At 55.5% G+C, this 13081-nt stretch overlaps 1 protein-coding gene across 2 annotated transcripts; it reads right to left on the reverse strand.

The window, feature by feature from the left end:
- Nucleotides 1–386: 386 nt before the first annotated feature.
- Nucleotides 387–12699, reverse strand: ARL5C (ARF like GTPase 5C). 2 transcript variants are annotated; one of them, XM_048830493.2, is made up of 6 exons: nucleotides 12569–12699; nucleotides 9148–9208; nucleotides 8046–8193; nucleotides 5837–5920; nucleotides 4622–4764; nucleotides 387–2145 (listed from the first exon to the last, which is right to left on the reverse strand). In XM_048830493.2, the coding sequence occupies exons 1-6, from the start codon at nucleotides 12612–12614 to the stop codon at nucleotides 2097–2099; spliced, it is 531 nt and encodes a 176-aa protein (XP_048686450.1). In that variant the 5' UTR covers nucleotides 12615–12699; the 3' UTR covers nucleotides 387–2096. The 2 variants fall into 2 exon arrangements, with proteins under 2 accessions (XP_048686450.1, XP_048686449.1); XM_048830492.2 differs by having other exon boundaries at nucleotides 4622–4773.
- Nucleotides 12700–13081: the final 382 nt, after the last annotated feature.

Consider the following 13081-nt stretch of genomic DNA (forward strand, 5'->3'; position numbering starts at 1 on the left):
AGAACAAAACACGTGACAGACATTAGTCATATTGCTTAACGCACGACTGGAAGGGGCTCCAATGTCATTGTGATGAGCACAATATATAAAGAAAAATCAACACATAGGGATCAAGTTGTAGGAAGGAAGGAAGGGTTTTTTATACCCATTTCACAGATGGAGGAACTGAGGTCCAGATCCTCAAAGATATTTAGGCACCTAACTCCAACTGAATCCATGGAAGTTAGGTGCCTAAACTCCTTTTAGGATCTGGGCCTAATTGACTTGCCCAGGATCTCACAGGCAGTCTGTGGTAGAGTTAGGAATTAAACCCAAATCTCCTGGATCCCAGCCCAGTGCCTTATCCACAAGGATGGAAAAGCTACTAATAAAAGACAAGACCCTGATTGTGCAAAAAATTAAATAGTGGAGCCTTTAATCAGGTATAAAATACAAGACACGAGTTTTATAAAAAAAATACAGAACTGGAGAGTCAAAGGGATCATCCCAGAAATCGTAAAAACCCCCATCGGAGCCCAAGGCAGGAAGCTGTAATGAGCTGTCCCACTCCTCAGAGCCCAGCAGGGGGGCCTGTGCAAATGCAAATTCATGGGACAAGTTTAATTAGTTAAAAGCACTTAACTGAAGAAGATTCGTTAAGGGGCTGATCCAGAGCCCAATGGATTCAACAGGCAACTTTCCAGTGGGTTTTGGGGTCACACCAGTTCAGAGCATTGCACCAGAGAACAGTGGAACCCCTGATAGTGACACCCCCACCCCCCAGTCCTTTGTGCTTATCCAGCATCCTTCACATCCAGGGATTCCAGGTCACTCTACAAAGGCAAGCACTTGCCAAAGGGGGAAACAGAAGAGTTAAGTCATTCCCCACGAGTCTGCTAAAGCAGAACCCAGGTGGGTCTCCCTGACCATCAGCTTCTGCTGCCTCTGGAGTGAGACTCGATCTTCAGTAGAAACGGGACACGGGCTGGATAGGTCAGACTCAAACATCCCTGAGTCCGGATCCAGGGTTTGGATTTGGTCCCGATGCCAGGTCCCACACGGATCGAGCGGTGCTTGGATCTGGCCCTGCTAGGCCAGGCCCATTAGTGGCTTCTGGTGGAAGAGATGGGAATGAACCATTGTGAAAGGGCAAAGTTTGCTCCCTGGGGTGTGGCTGGGGCAGTTCTTCCCACCCATTCGTATTTCCCCCCCCTCACTGAATCCCTGCCCTCCAACAGCGCTGGAGGAGGGGCCCGAATCCAGATCTGTGTTCTTGCTCCAGGGCCGTGGCAGAAGAGAGAAATACTCAGGAACAGAGCCACAGAGCCGGCCCTTTCCTGCTTGGGTTAAAAAATATAAAATACAAGATGTTCAAGGCCTTGATCTGATGGACCAAGGGAAAGCACCAATGGCAGGAAACATCCAGTGTGCGCTGGTCAATGCATCGCTGAGCAACCCAGGGATGATTGGAGAGCAAATCCTGGGAAACGTTAGCGTCCCCAAGGTTTCGGATCCTCGCCCCAAACACCACCTAAGTTTGGAGAAGAGCATAGGCAGCGCCGCTCAGAGGGGAGCTGGGGTTTAAAGGTCACCCCCCTCCCCTGCCCTCTAGCAAAGTTTATCCCCAGCCCCCGTCTGAAGACCTAAGGCATTTTCTGTTAACTGGATTCCGGAGGGTGAGGTTCTTCCTTTCATAGCTTATCGGTAAATCTGCTGGGAGCTGCACTGGGCCTGCGTGTGCGTAAAATTCCCAGGCACCAGGCTTCTTTGTTCCAGCTTTTACTGAAGTGCCGGCCTGGAGCGAAGAGATTTCTTCCTGTTGGTTTCCCTCTCTGCAGATGTGATCCAGAAGAAAGAGGACCCAGAACGGATTCCCCGCAGAGACACGATCCAGAACGGACCCTCCCACCCAGTAGATATGATCCAGATTCCTTCCGGACATGCAATCCAGGAGGGACCAGTTCCCACGCTGACCCGGGCTCTGAAATACACTGTCCGTACAAAATCCCAGCTTCAGCTGCTTTAGAAGGAAAGTCCAGGCTGAAACTCACAGGTATAAAAAAATAAATAAGATGTTTGAGAGCTTTGCACTGTTCCGTCATGTCTGGTCAGATGTGTCAGTTGGCAGCTACTCGAGACTTCATCCACTCCAAGCCAGCTGGCAGGCTGCATGAATGGAGATAGAACGCGCATTAATAACCACGCTCTGCACGGATACCACCTGCCAGAGGGTTACACAATGGGGAAACTGAGGCCAGCGGCAAGGATGTGATTGGCCTGCACGGCTTAGCAAGAGCTGGGAAGAGAACCCAGGAAACCTGGCTGCCAGCCCCCCTGCTCTAACCACTGGATCCCACTCCCCTTGCAAAGTCAGACGCAGAACCCCCTCCCAGCTCTAACTGCTACATGCACTGCTTCCCCAGAGCTGAAAGCAGAACCCACAGATCCTAACCCAACCCCCTCTTGCTCTAACCACTAGATCACGCTGCCTCTGTTTCAATACAATGCAAGCAGCTCCAGCCCCTGGCTCTCCACACAGCAGTCCCCCAAGGACTGTCCAGGGTGTCCTTATCATTGGCAAAGCAAACAGCAGCAGTCGGTGCCACTGAACAGGCTCCTCTTTGGGGGAGACACTGGTTCCCAGGTGCTGAGAAGTCCCTGATTATCCCAGTCACAGCTGAGTCAACCTCCTGCTATGGAAAGGCCTTGAGGAGAACAGAGAAAGGCAGGGCCCCTTTATAGGCTGGGGGGGTGAGACAAGAGGCTAGAGACAAGGTGGATTAAGTTTCATCTGAGCAGTGAGTCATTGGTTAACCCAGCCCCAGCTACTCAGCCTGCAGCTCAGTGAGCACCAGTCACCACTGCCTGCCCGCCAGGAGGCGACCCAGACAGGCGCACCTGCCCCCGGAGCGTGCGTCTGCGCAAACTGAGCAAACACTTGTCATGCCCCCTGGCGTCTATTCCCAGGGTGTTAACACGAAGCCAGCACAGCTGATGCTGGGAGCATACTGGCTGCGTGAGTCACACTACCTGAGCGCTCCGGGCAGAGACAAGGCTTTTGCCTTTTGTTTGAGGTGTTCAAAGAGGTTGGAAAAAATAAAGTGACGAACTCCTAGGAGCGGCTCCTACTTTACTGATGGAGAAACTGAGTCAGAGGTAAAGTGCCTTGCACACAGTCACACTTGCTCAGGCACAGAGCTGAGAGAGCACCCAGGAATCCCTCTGTGCTAACCACTACTCCCCTTTCCCTCCCAGACATGGAGATGGAACCCAGGAGTCCTGACTCCCAGCCCTCTACACTAACCACTAGACCCCACTCCCCTCACAACAGATGATCGCTGGAGTCCCAGTTCAGTCCCCTGCTCTAACCACTACACCCAGCGCCTCACAGGTAAAAGGGTGCCAGCTGCACATGACAGACACTTAGAGGTGGCCAGAACATTTAGACGCAAGTGGTTGCAGGTCAGGGCTGGGAATGCGTTTGCCCAGGCCGTGAGTGTGGGGACCCTGCCTACTTCTGTGCGGCCAGAATCTCCCCTCCAGCGCCAGCTCTGCTGGGCCCCAGCAACTCTAGTCAGTTACAGGAATCACCTGACTTTCTATTGACTTCTTTCCCAAACTCAGTGCTACGGATCTGTGGAGCCAGCAGGACAGCCCGATGCTTGTCGTTGGGTGAGTGCCGGTCAGGCTGTCGGGCCTTTTGGGGGTGCACCAGGCTCGTGTAAATACACACAGGGGGTTGGGATCCATTTGAAGGATAAGAGGACAGAGCGACCCCCGGTAGAGCCAGCGTAGATCATTACATGAGTATCCACAAGCCAAGCACTTCCCCAGCTAATCAGCTGCAAGGTGCCTCCAAACGCCTGGGCCAAGCCAGGGAAGAAGGGAGCCCACAGGAACTGCTGTGCTGTCCGTCTAGCCCAGTCTCCTGCCAGAACTGGAAGCTACAAGAAACCCCCTAGCGAACAATTACAGGAGAAAGCAGCTCATGGCTTGGCACAGGAGGGTTCTAGCCCTTAGATAGTCCTATCCAGCCTAACAAGACAGCAGATGTGCTGATTATCTGTATGTCTCCACCTAGAGCTGCGTCTGGGGTTTCTCCCCATGGAAAGTATATTTTCAGCAGCAATTAAATTACCAAAATACTTCAAATTGGAAAAGCCGCCCAGGTGCCTCATGGGAGTTGTAGTTCAGATGCCTCATGCTCCCATTCACTTCTATAGACAAGGTTCCAGGTCAGACTACATCTCCCATGATGCATCACAGGCTCCCCTCTTGCATCATAAGGTTCTGTGGCCATGGTGCAACATGGAAGATGTAGTCTGGCTGGGAGCCTGACCCATAGAGAAGACTGGGGACAGGAAGCAACTAAATGACAGCTCCCGTGAGGCACCGGGACAGCATTTCCAAGTCAAAATGTTTTGGCTTTCAGGCTTAAAGCAGACACTTTTCAAAAGTATCCTTTAACCAAAAATCCAATTCTCCACCAAAACCAGTGTAGACAGAAAATTTTCAGCCATACCCCTAACCCTTTGCTAAATGCCATTAAGCTCTGTGCCTCACTTCTGTCTTGTGGGACAGAGTTCCACAGGACACTTAAGCACCAAAAGGGGCAGCTTAGTTTACTCTGTGGTGCACTCACCCCTCTCCCGTGAGGGCGCAGCAGCCCTGGATGTGCCATGGGTGGTCCTTGATGGAGCTGAGGGTTAGGAACTTGGAGATCTCAGAGGTAGTCATGGAGTTCTTTACATCCTGCTTGTTGGCAAATATCAAGACTGCCGCATTCTGCAGGTCCTGGGGAGAGAGATCCCACCATTAACCTTCTCCCCACTCCATTCAGATCCCCCCGACGCAAACATCCCCCAGCCCAATGGTGCTGCTAAGGGGCAGGGAAGCAGTGCAGGTACCAAGGTGGTACAGCTTGGGACAATAGACATTACACCAGCCTGGGTTCCTAATACAATCGCTGGCTGAGGTTCCTGGCACTGGAGGAACCTCAGCCCCCACCCCCAGCACTGCAATAAAACACCACAGAGGCTCCCAATTTATGAAAAGACCAGGAGATCAGCACACTTGTTAGAGGTGCCGGGCTGGCAACCGTAGGGACCCTGAACGCTCTGGTTAACCTGAGCCCTGCGCACTGATACTAGAGTGACAAGGGCCAGATGAATCCAGCCACCACAGTGTGGCCAGTGACCATGTGGGCTGGGCACTGGGCTGGGAGTCAGGACACCCGGGTTCTGTTTCCGACTCTGCCACAGATCTGCTATGTGACACTGTGCGAGTCACTTCCTCTGTTTCCCCTTCCACCCTGTGACTATTTAGACTGTGACCTCGTCTACACAGGGTCTGTCAGCGCCTGGCACAATGGGGTCCTGATCTCAGCTGGGGCCTCTCGGTGCAACTATAATAAACCAGAACACTCCTTAAACCCCATTCTGAATGGATCAACTGCGATGCGGACGCTAGTCAGAACTGGACTGAGTCTCGACAAACTTGTTTCGTGTGACGCTCAGCACCCGAAGGAAGGAGAGGTGCTGCTTTATGAGCCATCAGTCCCTACGTGGGCAATATGGAGACACTGAGCAGAGTGGCTACCTGCAAAACGAACCCAGGGATTTCTACAGAGCACGGGGGATAACGCAGCTAGGGCTCCGTGCTACGGACGGCTGGGGCCTTGTGCCTGAAACAGCTGGGTACCCTGCCGCTAACGCATCAGGCCCTCTTGACAGGGACGGAGCGTCGCACAGTTCCCAGCAACATCGCTCAGGGATCTGCCTCCAACTCACTAGACAAAAGCGGCTTTGCTCTGGACATGAGGCCGTGGCCACGAAGGGTGACGCTGCCGCAAACTCACCTCGTGGGCCAGCATCTTGTACAGCTCCTCTTTCGTCACCGTCAGTCGCTCGCGGTCGGTGCTGTCGATCACCAGGATGACAAACTAGAAGGGGTAAGGGGGGGTGGAAAGAGCAGATGTGGATCAAACACCCCAGTCCTGGGCTAACATCTGAGGCCTGGCTCAAGAGCTGCAGGTGGAGCAGGAGCCAGCTCGGGCCCTTTGGCACAGCACGTTATTTATCAGGTGTATTACCGGAACCCTTAGGAGCCCTAGCCATGGAGCCAGACCCTGCTGCGCTAGATGCTGCATAAACACGTTCTCCAGCTGCTATTTTACATCAGAAATTCAGCTCACGTCTAGCCTGAGAAGCTCTGCGGAGGACTGGAGAACTGGCACGACACCAGTGACTCCAAGGAAGTGAAACAATCATTTGACAGGAAGCGTGGCCTTGGGCTGGGACTCGGGAGACCTGGGTTCAATTCCTGCCTCTGCCGCAGATGCCCTGGGTGACCCTGGCCAAGTCGCAACCCCTCTGTGCCTCAGTTTTCCCATCTGTGGAGAATAATTCTTTCTCCCAAGATTGGCCTGTCTGTACATTACAGCTCATTGGCGCAGGAACTGTCCCACTATGTACATGTACAGCGCCTAGCACAATGATGCCCCAATCATTGGCCCCTCTAGCCCTTACTGGAATACAAATAATTAAGAGCTTCCCTTGGACAAACTTTCCATGGTAACCAGGAATCACACTGATTCCCCGCGGAAGCCATTCATTAATGGCCAAGCCAACATTTGTTCTTTGGCTGTACAGCACCTAGCACACGGGGTCCTAGGTGCTACCGCAGTACAAATAATTCATAGTAATGTCACAGCCAAACTCGATTGGCTCGGGGCTTTGGAGCTGGTGGAAAGTTAACAGCAATCTTGCACTCTTGCTGCTTGGGCAAGACCTGTTCCAAGTCGCGAAACAAAACCCAAACGGCAGCGGGAGAGAAATTCCAGCTCGAGTTATGTCAGGAATGCTGGCCAGGCAGGAAAGACAAAGGACGTGTTTGAACTCAGATCCCTGCCTCTCTCTGCGCTGCCAAAACAGCTGGGGATCTTTGCCAGGGTGCTCTTCCCTCCGGGACAGTATTTTAATCCCATTCAAAACAAGCTGCGACAAAAGGGGAAAACCCACCCTGTTTAGAGAAGCAGCACCCCCCCGGGTCCTTCTCCCCCAAATTCCCACCTGCTTCCTGCCCTAGTGAAAATCTGTTCACTCTCCAAAGCCACCCTCTCCATTCTTAAAGGAGCAGCGCAATATTCAACATCAAGTTACAACGGAAGGGTTCGATCCTGCCACCTTTACTCCCAACAAGGAGCCCCATTAACATCAATGGAAGTGATCGCTTGAGTAAGCATTGCTATGCAGGATCAGGTGCTTAAGCTGGAGTTGCCAGAGTACCCGTGGGGAATTAGGAACGCAAACCCAAGGGGATTTGGTCGCCTATGAAAATCCCATCTGATGCTGCTATACAAGTGTAAGAGTCTGAAATAGCAACAGAACCTGATCAAATCAGCTTTCCCAGTGGAAATCTAACAGTGCCTGTCTGCATGAGGCCACTCATCCCTGCTCCCAGCACCTCTTGGAGCAGAGACAGCTGCTGCCGGGTGCCCGCAACCGGAGCACATCCCAAAGCAGGGGAATCCCGGACACTGGGCTGTGGTGTGAGGAGGAGGCATGGCAGAGAAAGCAAGGGAGGAGGTCAGCTAGCCTCTTGCTCAGAGGGTAGCACATGGAACTGCTTGGTTATGGATCAAGGTCTAGAGTAACAGGGGGACTGCCTGTCAGGACCGAGGTGCACTGGCAGGTCCCCAAGAATACAACAGGAAAGGGGTGGTGTGGGTCGGGATGGCTCTGCATTGGTTGAGTTGCGGGAGGCTACCCTAACACAGAGATAGCAGGGAGCTGCGGGTCAGGATGAAGGGGCATCAGCAGAGCTGCATGCAGGGGTCCCAGCACTGGAATAGCAGGGCGGGCTGTGGGTCGGGGCTGAGGGGCATCTGCGCACTCATCTGGTAGCCATCGTGGCCAATCAGCTTCTCCCTTCCTCTGTAACTACAAGAAATCCACCAGCTTCTCCAATCTGCCAAGCAAATCAAGCCCAGGCGAGCATCACAGGGCCATCGCAGCCAGCCTGGGAGGGGAGCGAGATGGTGCTGCTCCTCCCACCCGGCCCCTTACCTCTGTGTTGGAGTAGTAGGTGTTCCACGTGGACCGCAGTGTCTCCTGCCCCCCGATGTCCCACATCAGGAAGTGGGTCTTCCTCAGGATGATCTCCTCCACGTTGCTGCCGATGGTGGGTGATGTGTGCACCACCTCGTTCATGAGGCTGTGGGAGGCACAGGCCAGGTGTCAGAGCCGCCCCAGCATAACCCAACACCGGACCCTCCCTTGCCCCCTCGACTGGGGCACACCAGGTGCTTAGCAAGAAGCAAATGAGCATGGAACCAGGATGGCCTTGGGGTTAAGGCCCTGGATGGGGATCCTAGAGACCTGGGTTCAATTCCCTGCTCTGACACAGACGCCTTGGGCAAGTGACTTAGTATCTCTCTACCTCAATTTCCCACATGTAATACTCCCCTCCTCCCACCCTTTGTCATCTACAGTAGAACCTCAGAGTTATGGGAATGGAGGTTGTTTCTAACTCTGAACAAAACGTTATGGTTCTTTCAAAAGTTTACAACTGAACGTTGACTGAATACAGCTTTGAAACTTTACAACGCAGAAGAACAATGCTGCTTTTAGCCACCTTACTGGAAACAGTTTCCTTACCTCCTCAAATCTTTTTTTTTTTTTGGCATGTGGTAGTTTATGTTTACCTCAGCATTGCACTGTATTTACTGTATTGGGTTTTTTTGGTCTCTGCTGCTGCCTGATTGCGTACTTCTGGTTCCAAATGAGGTGTGTGTGATTGACCGGTCAGTTCGTAACTCTGAGGTTCTACTGTACTTGGATCAGTCTCCTACTATGGGTTTGTACAGCGCCTGGCACAATGGGCCCCTGATCTCAGCTGGGGCCTCTAGACTTAATAGAAACAACTTCAGACTAGGCTTCTGGCCTCCCCCCGTGGAGCCCCACCCCCCTTGCTGATTTCATGCTAACCCGGTTGCCTTCTGGAATGCGAAGATGGGATTCAGGCATCCTTGTTTTGCTCCGACCATTTGCTGCCTGCTGGGGGAGGCTCTGCAGCAGGGGGGTTGGGCAGGAATACATCATCTCCCCACTCAGCCATCTGGCTGGCGGTTTGACTCTGAATGGGAGATGAAGGGATGGGAATACTCACAACTGGTAGAGGATGGTGGTCTTCCCTGCATTGTCCAGGCCAACAATGATCACCTTGTGCTCTGTAGAACCAAAGAGTCAGGATGAGAAGGACACTAGCAGTCAGGCAGAGAAACCCAGCCAATCCTGCCAACCCGGGGCGTAACCCAGCTTCTTCATCCCGCCAGCTTCCCATCCTCCCGCCCAACACTTGGAAAATCAGAGGGCTTTCCATGAGCAGGCTGGTTCTGATCGGGGACAAGCGGAAAGGGGGTGCTGAGCAGCAGCGTTTTAAACACAAGGGGCATAAAAATCCATGAGCCGAGCGGCGCGAGATTCCAAGGCTCCCATCTATGCTGTGCTGGGATCACTGCAGGGAGCAGATCTGGAACAGCACTGTGGCTAAAGAGGGACTGACAGTTTCCAAAGATCTAGTAGATAGAGCACTGGACTGGGATCCAGCCCTGCCACTGATCTGCTGTGTAGCTTTGGGCCAGTCATGTCTCCGCTCCATGCCTCAGTTTCCCTCCCATGTTGTCTTGTATGTTTATACTGTAAGCTCTTTGGGGCAAGGACTCTCTCTTATGCTGTGTCTGCGCAGCACCTAGGACAGTGGAGCATCTAGATGCTATTGCAAGATAAATGTTAACTAGTTTAACGGGAGGGATGGTGGGTGCTGTGGTTAGAGTCTAGCCTAGGACTTGGAGACCTGGGTTCAATTCCCTGCTCTGCCAACACGCCCCCCTGCCACCGGCCCCCGAGTAAAGCCATTTAGCATTTAGCTTAGAACGGGGACCACAGTGCTGCCTTCCCTCCAGGGGAGTCGGGGGATGAATACAGCTATTGTGGTGATGGGGGCCAGAGAAGGATCATAGACAGCCACGTCTGAGACAGACAGACATTTACAAATCCACTAGGGGTTTTGATCTTTTTTTTTTGAAGCAGAAAAGAAGAAAAACCCAGCCAAGAGGCCAATAAGCCCGACTCCATGGAAACAGAGGGACCATCTGCAATGTAGCAAAGGGAATGCTACGCTTTGGTACAAATGGAACATCTCCTCCAAACTCCCTCCATCCCATGCTTCACTTTACCCCCGGATCTTGGTGCTCTCCAGAATCCATCCCCAGCCAAAGCAAAACCCCTTGGAAGCAAAGTTCCCCAACACACGTTCCTCCACTGGAGTTTGAGTGTGTAACCAAGCCTGTGAATTGAGAGTGGCGGTTGTGGAGCTGGCAGTGGGGAGGGGGAAAGAGAGAGAGGCAGGACACCTATCCTTGGGCACGAATTGCTCAGTGTATGAAATGTGAGCGTCACAGTAGGGTGACCGTGCAACATCTGGGAACAGCCGTGATGTAAGGGGCACCCAGCCCCTGCATGCAGGAGAGGCGAAGGATCTAGAGCAGGGGTTCTCAACCTGTTCCTTTCCAAGCGGCTTCCCCCCCCGCCCCCAAACATGCTAGAAAAACTCCACGGCCCACCTGTGCCACAACTGGTTTTCTGCATACAAAAGTCAGCGTTCGGGGGTAGCAAGCAGGGCAACTGCCCGGGCCCCATGCCACAGGGGCCACAAAGCGAAGTTGCTCAGGCTTTAGCTTCAGCCCCAGGTGGTGGGGGCTGCTTCAGCTTTCTGCCCTGGGCCCCAGCAAATCTAATGCTGGCCCTGCTTGGCAGTCCCCCCGTCCCCAAACCTGCTCACGGTCCCACCAGGGGCCCCAGACCCCTGGTTGAGAACCACTGATCTAGAGGAGAAAAGGCTTCTGCAAAGATCAGTGGCTCTGAACTGAAACGGCTTCAGTCAGGAAAAATCCTGGCAGGCACATCAATCCCAGAGTAAAAATAATTTCTGTGGGGGGAGGGCGTGCGTGCAGCGCGGGACTCCAGGGGAAGGGAAGGAAACTGACGGCACAGCCATCTCCCCCTCTGGGCTCCGCTCACAATCAAAAGAAGCTGTTTTCTCTCCAGACCAGACGCCCACACAATGGGCCGCGCTGTTGCATTGTCTGGAAGCCTAGGCCAGAAGTATGGCCGGCCAGAGTTTGGAGCGCCCGGGGAAGCGAGGCTGTTCTCAGTCCCACCCTGGCTGCAGGACAGGGGCAGCCCACAGGGCAGGAAAGTGAGAGCAGCCGGAGCAGCGCAAAGCCAGGGTGGGGAAAGCGGGTCAAATCCCAGCTCCCCCAGCAGGGAGGGCGGCGGGGGGGGGGGAACGACCTTTACGGGTACTGTTCTGTTCCTGGCAAAGCCCCAAATCTTCCACCTAGGGCCCAGGCCCAGGCCTGCCCCCCCCCAGAGAAGTGTTATGGGGTGATTTCAGATACAACCCGCAGGGTGAAGAGACCCATGTCTAAAATCCCCCAGAAGGCAGCTTTCGGCCCCAGCTCCTCCTTTCTGCCCCAGTGTTAAAAGCAGGCCCCAGAAGGAGGGGAGCCTTTCCCATGGAGGCCAACTGCTGAGCCCCCCAGAGCAGACGGGCTCCCGCCCCCCAGTTCCTTTGTTTTCTCTGGGCTCCTTCTTGCAAGAAACTTTCTTCTTCCATCTGTTGTTCAGCTCAGCCCCCTGCCCCACCCACAACCCCCTTCCCCAGCCCTCTGCCCACCCCCTGCAGTCTCCCCCCAGACCCCTTCCCCCAGCAGCCCCCCAATCTACACCCCCAACTACTCCCACAGCCCCCCCCACTTCCCCAGGCCCCTTTCCCAAGCAGCCCCCAACTATGCCCCCCAGCAGCCCGGATCCACACCTAGATCCTCCACCCCTTCCCCCCCACCTACACCCCCAACCCCCTTGCCCCAGCGGCCCCCCACCTACACCCCCAACCCCCTTGCCCCAGCGGCCCCCCACCTACACCCCCAACCCCCTTCCCCCAGCCGCCCCCCACTTCCCCAGGCCCCTTTCCCAAGCAGCCCCCAACTATGCCCCCCAGCAGCCCGGATCCACACCTAGATCCTCCACCCCTTCCCCCCCACCTACACCCCCAACCCCCTTGCCCCAGCGGCCCCCCACCTACACCCCCAACCCCCTTGCCCCAGCGGCCCCCCACCTACACCCCCAACCCCCTTGCCCCAGCCGCCCCCCACCTACACCCCCAACCCCCTTGCCCCAGCCGCCCCCCACCTACACCCCCAAACCCCTTCCCCCAGCCGCCCCCCACTTCCCCAGGCCCCTTTCCCAAGCAGCCCCCAACTATGCCCCCCAGCAGCCCGGATCCACACCTAGATCCTCCAACCCCCTTCCCCCCCACCTACACCCCCAACCCCCTTCCCCCAGCGGCCCCCCACCTACACCCCCAATCTCCTTGCCCCAGCCGCCCCCTACTTACACCCCCCAGCCTTCCCAGCCCCCCAGGTGCACGGGGGGGTGGAGGGTCCCAGGCAGGCCCCCTTTGCTGCGCGAATCTGGACCCGGGGGGGGGATAATGGGGCGAGAGGGTCGCCCCGGGGGGCCCTTACCTTGGCTGCCAAAGATGCTCATGAGCTTGGCGAACAGCTGCCCCATGGCGCCGCCGCGCCGCGCCGCGAACCCGCCGCCTGCAGCTACTGGCCGGGCCGCGCGCCCGCCCCCAGTTATAGCCTCCGCCCGTGACGTCAGCGCGGCGCGGGCCTGGCCCCGCCCCCTGGGGGGTTTTCCCATGGGGCCGCTGCGCACCGAGTGCCGCGGAGGGGGGGGTGGGGGGTGGTGATGGTTTTTGATGCTGGTTGCAGAGAGGAAATTCCAGCTAGCCCCATTCCCTCCCTAGCCTGGGGGTCCCAGGTCCATGCCAGCCCCACTCCTTCCCCTTCCCTCCCTAGCCTGGGGGTCCCAGGTCCATGCCAGCCCCACTCCTTCCCCTTCCCTCCCTAGCCTGGGGGTCCCAGGCCCATGCCAGCCCCACTCCTTCCCCTTCCCTCCCTAGCCTGGGGGTCCCAGGCCCATGCCAGCCCCACTCGCTTCCCCTTCCCTCCCTAGCCTGGGGGTCCCAGCTC

The sequence above is a fragment of the Caretta caretta genome, chromosome 27 (genome assembly GCF_965140235.1).
Source record: "Caretta caretta isolate rCarCar2 chromosome 27, rCarCar1.hap1, whole genome shotgun sequence".
Classification (NCBI taxonomy): Eukaryota; Metazoa; Chordata; order Testudines; family Cheloniidae; genus Caretta; species Caretta caretta.